General features: G+C 43.0%; 1 protein-coding gene across 1 annotated transcript in view; it reads right to left on the reverse strand.

Annotated features, from left to right (window-relative positions):
- The window catches only part of LOC133380727 (contactin-4-like), a 604,583-nt gene that overhangs the window by 164,505 nt on the left and 421,197 nt on the right, over nucleotides 1–18,881 (reverse strand). The window contains exon 9 of the mRNA XM_061618571.1: nucleotides 6,276–6,412. Coding sequence (XP_061474555.1) covers nucleotides 6,276–6,412 — 137 coding nt within the window. The remainder of the gene's footprint in view (nucleotides 1–6,275; nucleotides 6,413–18,881) is intronic.

Genomic DNA, 18,881 nt, shown 5'->3' on the forward strand with positions numbered 1-18,881 from the left:
TTTGGGGCAGGAGACCAAGTGGACTGGCTTACAGACTTCTCCCAGGGCAGAGAGTGGAAAGAAAATGGCTACAGTCTGCCATGTGCTGATGAGGAAACAAATCTGTTCCTGGAGATGAGTCCCAACCCCCTGCAGGCAGCAGCAGGGATCAGCCTGGACTGGGAACTCCATGAAGCCCCAAGACAAAGCACCATGTGGCCGACCGCATGGTTTGGGGGTAGGCTTTGTGCTTATGGGACTGTGTACTGATGGGACTGTGTGCTGATTTGCTGTAGAAATTCTTCTGATGGGTTTAGTATTGCCTTTTGAAATGCTGTTGATTTGTGCTTTTTGCATGAGTGTGGGGATATGAGCTGTTTAATGATTTTTTAGGAATTATGTTGATAGGTTTTTGCAATAAGGTTTTAATGTTAAGGTTTACTATTCTGTGATTGTTGCATTGTGGGTTTATGTACCACTGTTTAGGGGAGCAAGGAAAAATGTGCGTGTGCTTGAGGGCATGCTTAAACATGCCAGGAACTCAGTATCTTGGCCACTGCCGAATTATGAGGACTGGGTAAGCTGTTGGATGCAGAACTGTGACTGGGAGCTCCAAGAAAGAAGAGGAAGCCTAAAGAGAGAGCAGTTAATTGAAGATGTGCTGTAAGGGAATGGACTGTTTTTGTACTTTTGTGGAAATGAGACTGTAATATGACTATGCTTTTAATGATGTATATTTCAATGTCTATTTATTTAATCTATACACAGAACATATCATACGGAAAGCGGGATTGGACCAAGCTGAAGGAGGTGTGAAAATTGGAGGGAGAAATATCAATAATTTAAGATATGCAGACGATACCATGCTACTAGCAGAAACCAGTAATGATTTGAAACAAATGCTGATGAAAGTTAAAGAGGAAAGCACAAAAGCAGGACTACAGCTGAACATCAAAAAGACTAAAGTAATGACAACAGAAGATTTATGCAACTTTACAGTTGACAATGAGGACATTGAACTTGTCAAGGATTATCAATACCTTGGCACAATCATTAACCAAAATGGAGACAATAGTCAAGAAATCAGAAGAAGGCTAGGACTGGGGACGGCAGCTGTGAGAGAACTACAAAAGGTCCTCAAATGCAAAGATGTATCACTGAACACTAAAGTCAGATCATTCAGACCATGGTATTCCCGATCTCTATGTATGGATGTGAAAGTTGGACAGTGAAAAAAGTGGATAAGAGAAAAATCAATGCATTTGAAATGTGGTGTTGGAGAAGAGCTTTGTGCATACCATGGACTGCAAAAAAGACAAATAATTGGATGTTAGAACAAATCAAACCAGAACTATCACTAGAAGCTAAAATGATGAAACTGAGGTTATCATACTTTGGACACATAATGAGAAGACATGATTCATTAGAAAATATAATAATGCTTGGAAAAACAGAAGGAAGTAGAAAAAGAGGAAGGCCAAACAAGAGATGGATTGATTCCATAAAGGAAGCCACAGACCTGAACTTACAAGATCTGAACAGGGTGGTTCATGACAGATGCTCTTGGAGGTCACTGATTCATTGGGTTGCCATAAGTCGTCATCGACTTGGAGGCACATAACAACAACTAACCTGTACCTGTTATTTCTTTGTAGGAAAAGCGGTTATTCTGTTGTTTGTTTGCAGGTCTGGGACAGACCTTTTTCAGAGAAGGGTGTTGTGTTATGAGCATGGGGGTGGGGATGGATGATTCCTGTGGGTCCCCTTTCCAGCCTCTGATTTGGAATCCTGTGCCTTGGAATGAGGAACTCTCTGCTGGTCAAATGAGTCTTTTGTTAACCAAGTAGAATGGCCAGGTTAGATAATGGGCCGGTCAGTTGCCTAGCAACGGTGAATGGGCCAGGGAGATCCTTTTGTCATTGAAACTCTTCAGGAGAGCCTCCTTCCCCCCTCCTGGAGCCCAGGAGAGTTTTGTGTTTTTAGTGTGTCCAGAGAATTGCTGGGAACTGGAAGGCAGGGCAGGGAGAGACTGTCTCTCTGCCCCATGGTCCTTGGGGTGCCTCCTGCAACCTAGATGGAAAGACTGGATATTGAACTGCTGATGCCTTGAACCCCTCCATCCTTAAGCTCAGGTTGGGATGTGTGTAAATAAACAAACCATATTTCATAAAGACACTGCAGTCTCCACTGACCTTCTTCCCAAAGGAAACCAAACCCTGGATGGGCACAGGGACCCCCGAAATCTCACCGCTCGGAGATTAGGGGAGGCGCGCAACAATATTGTTTACATCTTACATTTTTCCTCCAAGGAACCCAAGGCAGCCTACATAATCCTTCTCCTCCTCGATTTTATCCTCACAATAACCTGTGAGGTAGGTCAGGTTGAGAGTCAGTGACTGACCCAAAGTCAGCCAGTGAGCAGGGACTAGAATCTGGATTTCCCCAGTCCAGCACTCTTAACTACTATACCACACTGACCCAGCATACACTACAGGTCCAGAGTCCTCAATACACAGCCTAAAGGCACTGGTGTGCTCACAGTAGGGTTGCCAGGCTCAGGGCCTGAGACTGATCCTGTATCTTTAGGAGAAGAGAAAGTCAGCCAAGTGCAGGTGTTCTTGCAACACTGTAGTGAGAAAAACCACAAGGTGGAATTCTCCCTCCCCCCTGCACATTTAAAGATACAGAAGACCTCTTGGTTGCCAGGTACAAGGTGACGAGGTGCGCCTGGCACCAACACTGTTATCTTTTCGGCACCAGGTCAAGACTTTCCTCTTCTCCCAGGCATTTTAGCATGTGTTTTTTAAATTGTTTTTATATTGTTTTGAATTTTAAAATTGTATTTTAAATTGTTTTTAAAATATGTTTTTAAATTGTTTATTTGTTTTAATGTTTTTGATTGCTGTAAACCGCCAAGAGAGCTTCGGCTATGGGGCGGTATACAAGTGCAATAAATAAATAAATAAATATAGTGTTGCAAGAACACCTGCAATTGGCTGACTTTCTCTTCTCCTAAAGATACAGGATCAGTCTCAGGCCCTGAACCTGGCAACCCTAGCTCACAGAGGTCTTCCAGAGTGCCCTCCGTGGTCTCTGCTCCCTTCATTGCACAATTATAAATTATAATGGGCACCAGCTTTTCTCAACTGTCACTGACACAGTTTTCTTAGGCCCTCTACCATTATAATTGGTCACAGGATCAGAAATGTACACTACCAGCAGAGAGACCAGTTAAAACTATGCCTTTCTTCTCCAATGAGTACACTAATTAGAATTGAGAGAACAGTTCTAATTGGACAGGACCAGCAGAGAGAAGGGAGAGAATAGTTCAAACTGGACACTGCCAGCAGAAGAACATGTGGATTCCAAGGTGAGGAAAGGAGAGGTATGGAGATGGTAAATTAGCAGCTGTACCTGTGCCTCAGTGGACAAAGGAAAGGTAATTACTATGGATGATCTAAGCCACGGTCTGGGGGAGGAATAAAAAATGGAGGACCCAGGGCCTGTGTGGAAGGGAAAGGGTGTGCATGATGGTATAGGTGGTGTATTTTATTTAGTTTGGGGAAATGACTTGCCTTCTGTAAAATAGATGTTATGTTGGAACAGAAGACTGTGGATTGAAAGGAATGGCTTTATGTTTGGGGGTTCATATGCCCCACCTCAGCCTTTTACTAAGGTTCTTGGGCAAGTTACTTGTCTTTAAGCCTTCTGTGAAATGAATGTTTTGTTTGCAGTAGGGATTGTATTTGCAGTAGGGATTGTATTTACATGGCAGCCATTTCATGACTGGTTCTGCCCTGTCCTGCCTATGGCAGCCCTTTTGTGGCAGTGCCCATGACACTTTCTCAAAAGTTGTCTGTGGGCCCAAGAGGGTGGAGACCCCATACATAGTTGTTTATTTAAGTATTGCTTTTACTGTTTTAAAGGCACACATAGAATTCAACTTCCCACCCACCTTGTAAGTCACTCTCTCTGTAAATGTGTGACTTTAAGAGAGATGGTTGATTAATACTGAAGAAGTAATGAAGTTTGTTTGTGAAAATAAACTCCCAGACAGTTTTCCAAACATTTTTATAGCTCTATGGATTCTTTTAACTTTGATCAAGTTAAAATTGATAAAAACATATCTGTGCTCAACAAGAGAGGCTTGTTGGACTTGCTACAATGTTAACAGAACAGTGACTGAACTTTCAAAACTTAAAGCAAGAAAAGTCCTAATTTAAGAGCACAGAGTGTTTTTTATCCAGAGTAGTTTGAAATTACAGGTTAAAGTTCATTGAAGAGTTTTCTTAGTTCTTTCTGTATTGGATGTAATGGCAGTTAAAGCAGGATAGTTTAATGGACGATTTTGGATTTGTAATCAAACATTTATAATTAATTTTTAATCCATTTTTATTTGAAATTGGACTGAAATATCATCTAGCTGTTGTGTAAAAATCTATTCAGAAAATTTTGTGTCTCTATTTTATCTGGTCTCAGAAATATTGGTTGGACAGATGGATGGATGGCCAAACTGAATAATTATGCCTCAGTTTAAATAAATATGCTTTAAACACATTAAACAGAATATAAAGGGCAAAATGTTTCTCACTTTACCAAAAACCTCATCTAAGATCTGCCCTTGGGGTTTGGGGTTTGGATCATCGATTGCACTATTTGCCTAGGGCGCCAGTTGCTGGCAGCCAGTGTAGGGTTGCCCCTATCTGGAGACCCAAAGATTGGGAAAAGATAATTTACATGATGCAATCTATTTATTAAGTACTTTTTTATAATAAATTCTGAATGGAAAAACCAACACCAGAATTGATATATGCCATTTAAGCAGGATCCCCCCCCCACTCTCTCCCATTCTTACTGAGTGAACATCTAAACCATTTGGATTAATAATCTCTTCAAGCAGATAAACTTGCATCTAAAACTACTTCTATACTGCATTATAGTCTAAAACAGCCAGGAAAGTCCTTTAGAACATTTGGAACAGCAGAACTATTAGCTTTCAGCTCCCTTGAAGGTTAATGGGAACAATCACATTCAGTGGTGGTGCAAAGCAATTGTATGCAGTTCATCCCACCAGAATAAAGAGAAAAAAAACCCTAAAGATGTAAATCATTTAACAATCCTTACTTTAGTCTGATACAATTTAAGTTCAAGACCATCTGCTAGTGACCAGCATGAAGCCAGTGAAATTAGCATGTGGAACAAAGGACCCTGAAATCATTTGTCAGCCTACGGATATCGAACTCATGTTATCAGTTTTAATAAGTACAGCAATGTGTTTCCCTGCTCAGTAGGAGTTTGGCTATATTTTAACAGCCAAACATATATCACTAATATAATATAACAAGTGACTGGCTTTCTCCTTGTCTGTGAGGTTGCAATTTGATGTGTGCAGAATCTTTATTAGAGTTTGATTGAAACTAAGCAACTAGACACTGTCAAAGTGGAGGTAAGAAATGCTGGTCACTATAATGGAGAGTGAATAATGTGCTCAGTTTGCCTACATAATTGAAACATTCAAAGCCTGAAAGGATCTCCTCTAGTGAGACATGGAATGGAAAGGGTGCTAATGAGATTTCCTTCTTTTCCATAGATCATTAATCTTTAGGCAGTTTATTCTGCCACTGCTAATGGTAGGTCAACTCCCTTGTTGTCGGTTCTAGCAGAGATCTAAAGAAGTGGAATGGAGTTACAATTACAAGCCAAAGGGCTTGTTTACCTCCCATTAAGTTCAATTAAAAATTAGAAGCTAAAAAATGGAATGCAGGGAACATGTTTTATAGCCTGAATATTCCTATTTACTCTTTTCAAAGTTCACACTTAACTAGTGTTTCTATTATTAGTTATACTTTTCTTCCTCTGGAGAGTTGTAAAAAAATATACAGCCATTTTATGTACCCTTCTTATAATAAATGTCCTCTGGAAATGAGTCCCACAGCTTCTAACTTCCACTCGATTCAGAGAAATGCTTGTCAAAGGCAGAAAACGGCACTTAAATGCCTAACTTTCATTGAACGTTTGGTTGGGAATTAGATGCCTGAGGGTCATTTCTCCCTTTGAAAAGTATGGCTTGAAGTGTCATTGTTTTAACTACAAGGAAAGCTCAAGGTGATTCTGTGACATTCACTCAGCAGGGAAGTAAGTCTGCAATGGGACAGATGGAATTTTAAGGCCATGTGGTTTCATCAATTTCTGTTTTCAACCACAACAAACTATACAGAGGTGAGAGGGGTCACATCGGAACAAATCCTGTCACCAAATTCAAAGCACCAAGGACAAAGCCTGAACATTACTCATACCTGAGGGAGAAGCAGTTCACCATCCTTCAGCCAGCTGTAAGAAGGCTTTGGTCTCCCATTTGCCTTACACTCCCAGTGGATGCTTTCCTCTATAGCCACATGAGCATCACTTATTTTCTGAATCCAGTTTGGAGGAGCTGCAAGGAGGACAGCAACACTTGCTAAGTAAGAGTTTATTTTCTGTGTGCCTTTAACCTTCAAATGCCTTTCCTCTTACACATACTTTTTTTTTGAATGAATGCAAGGTATCATATTGTTGTGTTTTTTTAAAAGGGGATCATATCTATTCTCTAAACATTAAAAACATAGCAATAAAAATAAGGAAAGATGTTTTCCTTTTGCATATTCTATTTGTATCAGGTAACAAGAATATTTAGCTTGAGGACTTCCCCACCGTATTCATCAAGTATATGCATTTGTTTAAATGAACTGGACATATCTAGGCTGCTAACTAATAGTTATTCCCTTCCCCCTGGAAACCCTGAAATTCAGAGGTCTAGGGGTCAGTAAAAATGAGAATTCCTGGCACCAGCACCAAATTGAAACTCCCAACTCCTTTGGAAAAGTTATGACATGCAATCTAGTTAACTAATATTTGTGTTCATGGATTCACTGTTTCGAAGGATAGTAATATGTGTCTGAAATAGGGTTGTCAGGTTCATGGCCTGAGACTGATCCTGTATCTTTAGGAGAAGAGAAAGTCAGCCAAATGCAGGTGTTTTTGCAACACTCTAATGGGAAAAACCACAAGGTGGAATTCTCCCTTCCCCCTGCACAACTTTTAAAGATACAGAAGACCTCTTGGTTGCCAGGCCCAGACTCCAAAAGGTCTTCTGTATCTTTAAAAGTTGAGCAGGGGGAAGAGAGAATTCCACCTTGTGGTTTTTCCCATTATAGTGTTGCAAGAACACCTGCACTTGGCTGACTTTCTCTTCTCCTAAAGATACAGGATCAGTCTCAGGCCATGAATCTGGCAAGCCTAGTCTGAAATGACCTGCCAACATAGAGAATCAAAAAGAAGCCCAGTCCACATGTTAAATATGTTAATATCTAAAAACAAACAACAAAAAGACAAAGGCCCCACTGCAATTTATCATACGTTTGCACACTACATGTATCAAATTCCAGAAGAGTTTAACTGTCAACCTGCAGAAACCACAAGACAGACATTGAACCACTTCTTTAACTTTCTCACTGAAATCAGTGAGATTTGGATGGTACCCCAGGAATGTTTTTTGTAGCTTCCAACAAGATGTATTTCAAGTTTACAACATTGGTATCACCAGTGCTTTTTTGGTAAAAAATGAGGTGCCAGTACTCATACCTTGATAAAAGTACCATGTGTACCAGCACAAAATGGCTGGCATGGCCAGAAAAAAAAGAGGCGCTGGTACTACTGTCACAAAAAAAGCCATGGGTGTTACCTTCTTTTCAGGTAACAAACACATGCTTTACTGAATGGTCTGGGGACATCTCAGGCTGCCACATCAGAGAAGCTAGACAGCTAAACCATCCCTGGGATGGGAAACCACTGGTAGCCCCATACAAGAGCTTTGAGTATAACAAATAACTGAATATAACAAATAATGAGTGAAAATTACATACACAATTGCCCAAAGTTTAAAGTATCTGTATATACCAGCAGAGGTCTCTATGAACCGGTGTATTTTACAATACTCTGCCTCTATATAATAAGATAAAACAATTTCAGATTTCTTCAACAAAGGACAACCACTTTTAAAATCCCTCAGGGATTTAGATGAGATCAGAGGAAGGTTTGCAAGGGTAAAATTAAACAGAAAAGGCTTGATAAACAAGAAGTGTCAGCTTGAATATCAACAAGATGCTGCTACTTTTAAATCCATCTCTGCTATCAGCATTTCTTTCTGATAAACCTAACAAGGCACAAGTAGCAAGGATATATTTGAATAGTTCAGACTCTTTTGTGTGAATTAATCATAACAAGAATTAATGTTAATGGCAGATGAACACCCAATTCCAAATGTTTGGTACAAATTCTCCCACATCCAGAAGCAAGAAAAAGAAAGATAAGTTGAAGGTCTTTAGCTCAGAATCTTAAATATGTCAAGGAAGTAGAATAAGAGGTTTCATGACAAACATAATGAAAAATGAATAGGGTTTTTAAATAAGAAAGCAGCACACTGCAATGGATAGATTTAGCATCATAGAAGGCTTATTATCACCTCATCTCTTATGTATTATAAAAAGAACAATTCTTGAGACAACATAAAGATCTGCATTAAACAAAGCATTACATGGATTCAAAGATATGTCTGAAGATGCTTGTTAAAACAATCACTTCTACATTCAAGATTATCTCCCAGCTACTGCTAAGTGTACAACAGTAGCCATGCTTGTCTGTGAAAGCACTGTTACAACCTGATGTCCTTGGATGTAAAAATAACTTTTTTGAAAAAATACACATTCTCAGCTTCAGAAATCTTCCCCCACAACTAGTGACAACACCTATGCCTTTGAGTCATGTATCTAAATTTGTTCTATATTTAAACAGAAGGAAAAAATGAAAGTAATTCCAGTATACAAAGGAAACATACAATCAAAATAGGATGCTTTTTGATAGTAATACTAACATAAATGTCAAACCATATGAAACCATCCATTTATTTTTATTTTTTATTTGACTTATTTGTCATTCACTACAGAGAAGTCTCTAAGCGATTTAAAAAAGGTTAAGAGAACAAAAAATTCATTTCATTTATTAAATTTGTATCATGCATAGCATAAAAACAACAACATTCCAGTAAAACCACATTTCAATAACCCATAAAGGAAGCCAGAAAAAAGAACAAAAACTCCAGCAGCAAGAACATTTCCTTAAAACTATCAGCCAACTTAATCATACTCTGTCAAATGCTTGGAAGAAGAGATAAGTTTTAACCTCACACCAAAAAGATGTTAATGGTGGTGCCTGGTGGACCTCACTAGGGAGAGTATTCCACAGATGGGATCCACAGCTGAGAAACATTTCTTTTGTCATCACCGTCCCAAACATCCCTCAGAGGGCTACTTGAACCTCATATGAAAACCAAAGGGTCTGGGTAGGATCATATTGGGAGAGATACTCCAAAACATATTGGGGACCTGAGCCATAAAGGGCTTTATAGGTTAAAACCAGCACTTTGAATTGGGCCCAGAAACATACAAGAAGCCAGTGCAACTGTGCCAGGATCATAGTGTTGGTTGGTGAGGCACACTCTCCCCCCCTCTGTAACCAGCAGTGACACATGGTATTGGGAAGCCAGATTAGCAATGGAGCCCTACCTTCACCCCCCCTGCCACTTACACCAGGACTCATGTTATGTGATCGGCTTGCCTCAAGCCTATCAGCAATTGAGCAGACACATTTTGAACTCACTGCAGTACATTGAGCAGGGATACAACATGGATCAATTAATTAACCTGATTAATTTATAAAAAATTAGGTTTCAATTAAACATGTGGTCTGATTAATTGCTTCCTCTCCACCAAACCTGCTCACAACAGTCAACATCCTTTTTCTTTATTCCCTCTTGGTTCTGTAGCTCTGCTGGCCCAGCCAGAAGCAGCAAGGCACCACAGAGTTCTCCTCTTTAAACAACAAAGAATCTGGTAGAGGGTGTAGAATATTCACAAAATTGGATTTGGTATCAAATTCTGGGAAAATCTGCATGTTCGTTTCATTGTCAACCAGGCTCTCACTCTTTGTGTGTGTTCAAGGCGGTTAGCAACACCATATTTTTTAAAAAAAATCTGTGGTGAGAATTACATAATTATTTTTGTAATCTGCTGCTGCTGTATACATTATATAAATATACAACAGCATAAAGAATAATGGAGAAAATTACATATTTTTTTTGGAAAAAATAACAAAAAAGGGAGAACTGGGAATTGCAATAACTAGTGGAACAAAATTTATAGCAGATAGGAATTGGCAGCCCATTTGATGAAATGAAAAATAACAGAATCAGATACTAAACCCCAACCCTACTGGTAGTGTTTATTTTAAAAACTAACACATTTATGATGGCATGAGCTTTCATGGACTACATACAGACATCAGATCTTCTGTTTAAAGTTTGGTTTGAGTTTCTCTCTTCCTGGCTAAACACAGAACCAACAAATTGTCTCTAGGATCTCTTGCCTGTTTAAACAGACTATGGATCCCTTGGAAGAGTGACAATGCTGTCTTTGTAGGGAAGTGTGTGTTTGTGTGGGGGAGAGGAGAAGTGTGGCAACATTAAAGAGTGAAGCAAGGTCCCATACTTGCTCTGTGTCTGGGCACTGGTAGGAAATGAAGCCTCACTCACCGTGTAACTGATGAGTGGGGCCTAGTTGCAGTCGGAGGCGAAGCTACTACCTCCATCTTCTGTAAGGGCAAAGTCGCGCGTCGCATCTATTACGCACGCACGACGTGCAGCGTGAGGGGGTGGGGCTTAAGGGCCTATTTAAGCCCAGCCGCCCTATCCTACCCCCTCTTTGCTCGTGCGACGTGGACGGCGAGGGACAGAGCAGCTGGGAGACGGAGCTGCAGAACAGCAGTTTTTTTGCGGCGCAAGGAGCCTTTTGCGGGCCGATTTTGGCCTCCTTATTTCCCCATTAGGGGTGTGGGCTGCAGGCAGGGTGGTCGCGTGCCTGGAGGAGCAGCTGCGGCTGGAGTAGGCCTTGTTAAAGGGGCCTACTCAGCCAAACGTGGCTGGCACACGCACACACGGCTGGTGGGGGAGGGAGACGCCTGTACTCTCCAGCAGCACCACCTCAAGGCTGCCTTGGCAGCCAGTTAAACAAGAACTCAACACAATTATAATCTGAATTACATGATTAGATTCTGTTGAATATAAATAAATTATAGGTGCTGCATGGCTTATGATTAGGGGTTTTATACATTAAGCAGTGTCTTTAGTTTAATAATAATAATATTGGTATTGGTAATTGCCAGGGACGGAGTGTAACCTTTCTGGAATTCTTCCCTATAGTGGTGGCTGTTTATTTATTGGCCGAGAGGCTGAGGAACTCTACGGTCCATTTTTGGTGTGATAACATGGCCACGGTCCATGTTATCAACTCCCTTACATCTAGGAACGCCAGGGTTATGAGCCTTGTCTGGGCTTTTGTTCTCCAGTGCCTGCGTTTCAATATGCTTTTTTGGGCACGGCATGTTCCTGGCATTGACAATAGTTAGACAGCCACAAAAACGCCCTCCCACGGCACCTGGCTCCTCGGATTTGGAGACGGCGCCGCCATGGGCTGCCATCTTGACGCGCCTGGAGGCTTTAGAACAGCTGACTCACTTGCTATCACTGATCAGCTCCAATCAGCAGGAAAGGTCAACGAAGCAAGTTATAAGACTCTTCTCAGTGGCTAACACACTCCCCTTTCATGCTGATTGGCTTATATGATGCTGGAGATAGGGTCCCTGCTGGGAAAGGACTTCCCTGGACTGGTAACCCATGGGCCTTGAAAAGTCCACCCCCAGCCTGGCGACCCAGTGGCCAGAGCAGGCCTGGCAGACTCACCTGTTCTCACCAGCGGCGCAGCCAAACCAGCAACGGGGCAGTCCACCATAGCTGTTGATGTCACTCCAGTCTGGGGTGTCGCTGTGACGCCCTTCCCTGGCTCTCCCTGTCAGGTTCCTACCTGCCCGTGGTTACTGCCTGTCACTAGGCACCACCAGGGACTCCACCAGTCCGGACTGTCCTTTTTTATGGTTTCTCTCCCCGCTCTAGCACAGATCTCAACAGATCCCCCTGCTAGGCAGCACCACCAGTCACGTCCTATAACCAGTATTCCCAGAGACTCTGCCTGAGTCTCTCTATCAGGTTACCTCTGTGACTGAGTGCTTAAGCTGTCCCCAATCCCTTTGTATCAATGCAGATAATCCTGGTTTGCTCTGAATACTTGTGGTGTTATTCTTCCCTTCCCCGCTGCCACCATTTGTCACTCTTCAGCCTTGGTATTTACCTTACCCTCCCTTCTGGTCTGTGAAACCCCAGCCAAGGATCAGGCCTTTGGTAAACCAAATATATTTATTAAATAACAAAGATAACAAGATTTCTTTATAAAGGCACTTAAGCATATGGTTTCATCTATTCCTGAGGTACTGGTCTTAGTATAAATCCGAACTCCACCCTCTCCTCACATCCACCAACTCTCCACACAATCTCCTCTCAAAAACCCACCAAAACAACCCACAACGTCCACCCAGATTCAACTGTCATCCTTCCATTTATACTCTCAGCCATCCAAACACTCAGCCAATCATCCAGCATTCTACTGCCCATTTACTCCCCCTCCTCTTTCATTCCACTTACCATGTATCTCCTATCCAAACAGCACTTACCATATATACATTAATACAGGAACATCACAGTCGCCACATCTCCTCCAGTCCCTATTGCCGCTATTGGCACAGGGGGAGCCACTGGCCCATCACTCACCATCTGGGTAGAGTCAGGGCAGGTCTCAAGAGCGTCAAGCCTCGCTAAACTCAAAGCAAGGATATTACTGTGAGCCCCTTGCCGCTGCCCCACATTTGAGCCACCTGGAGCCTTTGCTTTTGTTTGCTTTGGCCTGGTAGTCCCCCCAGTGGAAGTCCCCGGAGTGGCTTCCTGCTCTGAAACTGGCCATGATAACCCAGGAGCCGGGGTTGGTGTCACCCTCCTCCGCTGTCATTCTTAGCAAAGGCAGGTGGTTTTCAGGATTATGCAGGGGACTTTAGGGTCTGCCGCATGTTGGCAGGGTGGGCTAGGGAGCATCCTGCCACGCCTGATTCCCGTCGACCTATTTCAGTTGACATTTTAATAGCCTTGAGTGGCCAGTGGGACAAACTTTGCTCCTCCAACTATGAAGCCTTACTATTTCAGGCAGTGGCCCTCACACTGTTTTTTGGTGCCTTTCGAATTGGAGAAGTGGTAGCTGGCTCCAAGCGAGACTTATCTCGTCGTGCCCTTCATTTGGCAGATATTACCATGGAAGGGGGTTGTGCTTGCATAAATCTGAGAAGGTCTAAGATGGACCAGAAGTGTAAGGGACGACGCGTCAGGCTGGCCCCATCCACAGTGCCTACCCTCTGCCCAGTGCGGGCTTTACAAGCATTTTTGGCAGATTGGGGACCGGGGGATGGATATTTATTTACCCTCACAAAATACCAGTTTTGGGCATTAACAAAGCAAGCATTGCATAAGCTGGGGTTTGACCCCTCACAGTTTGGAACCCATTCATTCAGAATTGGAGCTGCTTCTCCGGCAGCAGGTATTGGTTTTCCCCAAACAAGAGTACAGGCAGTTGGACGTTGGTCCTCTGGTGCCTTTAAGGGCTACATTCGCCCCTTTTAGAGGGCTTGGGAATGCGGAAGCCTAATAAGTTTTATTTGTTTTGACAGGTTGCTGGACGGGGAGGGAGCAGACGCGCATCCTCATATGCGGCCACAGCATGATCTTCTGGGCAGCCCGGAGGGCAGCAAGGTCGAGCATGGGCTCGCAGCTGGGCCTCAGTCATTGGGCTACGGTACAGTGGCTTGGCCGGCGAGGAATGCATTGGGAGGGGCTCCTACCAACTCTGTTCCAGCAGGATGTAGTGCGGACGGCCCCGCAAGTGGTGGTCATTCACCTGGGTGGTAATGACCTTGGTTTGCTGCAGGGCAAGGCCCTCAGGGTTCAGGCATGTAAGGACATGCAGGTGATAAGGCAAAGGTGGCCTTCGGTACATCTGCTATGGTCAGACTTGCTCCCACATAGGGTGTGGTGTGGGGTATGGAATCCATGGGCGCTCGATAGAGCACGGAAGAAGGTCAACCGGCATATTTGGTTGGCTCTTCTTGGGCATGGGGATTTAGCCATTCCGCATCCCCATATTCAGCATTCAGAGGTTGAACTATACAGGGCCGATGGCGTTCACCTGTCTGATGCAGGTAACGACTTCTTCCTGAAAGACTTGCAGAGGTGTCTGTGACAGGTTCTTCTCGGCAGTGGGGTAAAGGGGGACTAAATAGAGATTTGTCCCCCTTTTTGTGGCAGGAAGGTGCGGGAAGGGAAATAGGTAAGGACAGCTAGGTGGCCCCCTTAGGCACCTTTGGAGGTGATTGGCGGTTTTGGAGGCCTGTCTGTCAGGGCTTTTCCGGCTCGAGGACAGGATATGGGCTGCCTCTGGGGCCAACTTATCTCATCTACCCAAGGGTTATCCGGCCCTGGGTGGGGATGACGTAGGAAGGCCCCCCTACTCACCTACTAGGTGTGGCTGGGTAAAGGGTAAGCAGATGGGCTTGCCCTTCCTCCGGCAGGGGCTGGTCGCCCGAGAGCTGTATGGCAAGATACTTGCTTATAGACAGTTCCCGCACCTAGGTTTTCCTTCTGTAGGTCACTTTAAATTGAGTTTTTGTTTAATGTAATTTAATAAAGTGGCCCTTGTTCAACCCAAGCTGACGTCTCTGTGTTTTATTTCGCCCCTCGACTGCAACAGGCTCTACAAAGTACCCTCCTCAAGTTAATATATGTTGGGATCAAGACTATTCTTGCATTTGTTGGAATGACACCTATCTGGCCATAGCGGGAACAGGAATCTATACCATGTGGTTTTGTGTGTGCCTTTGTGTGCATTCATGGAACCTGGATGTGTGTGCTTCCCAATGTTAGCTGGGGGCGAACGGATGAGCCATGTCTTGACAGCCCACTGGTTTCTTGTGCAGGAGAATGGTTACTTGAAGTGCCTGGTGCCACTGAAGGGATGCTATACCAGATTCATATTTGCTTTCATATAGCAAAGGAGTTCTTATGCTCTTTAATAACCTTGATAGTAAACAATAAGACAGTGTATCTCTGAATACTAGATCCTGGAGATAAAAATAGGGAGTCATGGCCATTATATCTTAATCCTTCCTTGATGCATAACATTAGCGTGTGGAGAGAAATGTAGTACAATGAATGTTGATTCTCTTTCTATTTCTCTCAAACCTTAGTTTTATGTAAATGCAAAGAATGGATAGAGTTTTTGTTAATCAAATAAATCAAATAAATAATGATTCACTGATTGAAATTTCTTTAGTTGGATTGCAGAGCAACTACTGACTGAAAGGGATGCTAGCTTCACTAGGCTCCATGGATGTCATCAGGAAAACTTTAGTACTGCCAAAGAATGTAGCTACTTCAGTAGGAATAAGTCTGCCAACAATGTAAACCTATTAAAAACATGCTGATTTTTGACTGCTTCTCAATTTATATGCATCTATGCACAAAGGGTAGGAAATTTCATTACACCAGTCACACTTCATAATGTTGCATACTCTCATCACATATGTGTGAGCTATACTGACTTTTGTGAAACTGTAGCCAGAGATATAACCAGTTCTTTCCCCCTTTGGAATATATATTTTAAATCACAGCAGTTCAAATGACTTCATTACTCTGATGCTGTTTTGCAAGATCGGGATCAGCTCTTTTTGAATTAGCTCAGATAGTTCCCATAAGCCTAATAAGGGGTCCCATTGTACTTCTAAATGAGATACAAACCTTTGCTTTATTGCACAGGATCACCAAGGTTAAATTTTGTGTTCAGGCCGACTAAAAATAGAGTTGAGGTTAGAGTATGTTTTTCAGAAATATGGTGTAGATGAAAATTCAAGGCTTTGCCTACTTGGAGGAACCTTCCTTTTTCAGACCAGAAGAATATATAAAAGTGAAGACAATATAAAACCATATAATTTGACAGTAATGGATTCCTATTATTTCAGAACATTAGATTTAGTAATAGCCTTAACTTTGAAGAGCTAGAAAGCTTAAGAGGAAAAGACTCTTACATAGAATCTCCATGAGCAGAAATACCAGTCTCAAAAAGCAATTTAGTATTAGGGACATATCTGACCAAAATGCTGAGGGTGATCTTAAGATGGAGAAAGAAACCAGAGAGATATCCAGAATAGAAAATGTTGTAACGATAGGTGACTTCACAATTTCCTTCATACAGACTAACGCATGCTCCAGTCACGAGAAAGAGGTAAAACTCCTAGACACCCTAAAAGATGGTGCCCTAGAACAGAGGGTTATGGAAATATTCCACTCCATTCTCCCTTCCCCCAGGGTTTCTGCTGTTTCTACCAACAGCCAGTCTTAATTCTGTACCACTAATCATGCTCAGTCTTTGTTGGCTGTTTTGCAGGCAGCAACATTCCTGAGGATGCTTAATCACTGCTGCTAAGTGATCAGAGGAAGGAATGCTGACCATCCCCATGTGGGACTTGGGACAGGGGACTCTCAGAGAAGCAGAACAAAACAAGAAAAACTTGTTGCTGCTGCTGCTAGCTTGACGCTGTATGAAAATAGAGGCTCTGACTGTTTAAGCACTGTCTTTTGTGTCCATGTTATCTCACACATTCTCCAAATGTGCTGCCTTTACAGTGTAAAAACACAATCAGCTGGCTTTGGTATGTTTTACTTTGAAGTAACTACCTTGAAATAAATGAGGTGTCCTTCCTTCCTATGAAGGCAAAAATGTGATACTGTAATGTCCCCCCCCCCAATTCCATGTCCCTCACATAGCCACAACTGGTCTGCTTGTTGTCACTGGGCTTTTATATATTAATATTTACTAACAGGCAAAAGACCTTGCGGTTTAAGAATGTACCCATAGCCCACAGCTATTTCTATCAAACTTTAAAAAGCAGGGAAATTGGGCAGCTATAGTGAATGCACCAGGGGAGCAGGAGACCTGACCTCCTCTCTGACATATTTTACTGCTCTACAAATTTATCAAAATGCAAACACAATTTGGGTTGGTCTTTCACAGTCCAATCCACTTGCTGTGTAGCTTGGAAGAATTTGGTAACATGTGCCTTTGAGCATATGGTGAGTGGTGGCAATACCTGCCATCTCCAGAGATGGAGAATTACATTTTTGTATGTTTGTTGGTGTTCTTCTTACTTTGCTTCATTCCTGTGGGCCCTCTTTGTCGCCCTCATCACCGCACAGCAGGCCTGGTTATGATGTTTTACTTGTGCCTGATCAGTCTCACAGCACGTCTTGTGCCACTTCTGCTCTAGCTGTCATTCAACCTGCTTCACTGCCCTGAGTTTACTAGTGAACAAGGTGCAAACCGGGCTCCACAATGCTGGAGAGGCTGCTCAGAGGCAACAGTGTTAAGAGCCTGACATGCCTCATTGTTTCATAGTGCAACAAGGGCTTCAACAGGGCCATTTGCTCTATCTTCTGGAAACTCCCCCAGGGCATGCAGGAATCCAGTGGATTCCATTAATCCCCACGTGCAGACCATCTTAATCTTTCCACCACCCCTGCAGGGAAGAATTGGAACCATAAGTCTAAATTTCATCAGGAAGTGGTCTGACCACTACAATATTCATTCCCCTATTTTCAGACCACCCCTTCATCTGGAGCAAAAACCAAACCGAGGTTATGCCCTGCCTTATGTGTCTGACTGGTGACAACTTGAGACAGTGCCATGGTTGTCATGGAGGCCATGAAGTCCCGAGCCAGGACGCTAGAGGCAGCCTCAGCATGGACACTGAAATCACCCAGGACTATTGTTCTGGGCTCCTCCAATACGACAGCTGAGATGGCTTCTACCAGCTCAGTCAAAGAAGCTGCTGGGCAGAAGGGTGGACAGTACACCAGCAGCAATCCTATGTGTTTGTTTCCTTGCTCCAACATCAGATGCAGGCCCTCACAGCCAGCTCCAAAACAGAGTGGTTTCCTGGTGACAGAGATGGAAGTTCTGTAGATCACAGCAACTTCTCCCCCCCCGCCCCCCATCCCTGCAGCCTGTGCTAATATTGCACCGAGTATCCAGGTGGGCAAAGCTGGGTCAGATCAACTCCTCTCAGCTCACCCACCCAGGTCTCAGTAACGCACACCAAATTGGAACCTTCATCCACAATCAAATCATGAATGAGAGTGGTCTTATTGTGTACCAATCTGCTGTTAAACAACATCACACACAGATCAGTGGTCACTGCAGATGAACAACGAGGAACCTGTGCATGGGTGGGCGTGAGGAAAAAGGCGCAGATAGCCTTGCTCTCATCTTCCATGGTAGCTGATCCCCTCCCCATGGCTATACCTTCCTCTACCCATGATCACTATAATTGGGGTGACATCACACGTACCCTTCCTTTTCAAGACTCCTCCTAAGTACATGATATAGATACAAGAGCCCACCAACAAAACCTACCAGAACCAGTTATCCCAGTATGCCTCTGAGAGAATAGATAGATAGATAGAGGTGATCCAGTGGACATAGTGTACTTAGACTTTCAAAAAGCGTTTGACAAGGTACCTCACCAAAGACTTCTGAGGAAGCTTAGCAGTCATGGAATAAGAGGAGAGGTCCTCTTGTGGATAAGGAATTGGTTAAGAAGCAGAAAGCAGAGAGTAGGAATAAACGGACAGTTCTCCCAATGGAGGGCTGTAGAAAGTGGAGTCCCTCAAGGATTGGTATTGGGACCTGTACTTTTCAACTTGTTCATTAATGACCTAGAATTAGGAGTGAGCAGTGAAGTGGCCAAGTTTGCTGACGACACTAAATTGTTCAGGGTTGTTAAAACAAAAAGGGATTGTGAAGAGCTCCAAAAAGACCTCTCCAAAC

The sequence above is a fragment of the Rhineura floridana genome, chromosome 3 (genome assembly GCF_030035675.1).
Source record: "Rhineura floridana isolate rRhiFlo1 chromosome 3, rRhiFlo1.hap2, whole genome shotgun sequence".
NCBI classification, from domain to species: domain Eukaryota; kingdom Metazoa; phylum Chordata; class Lepidosauria; order Squamata; family Rhineuridae; genus Rhineura; species Rhineura floridana.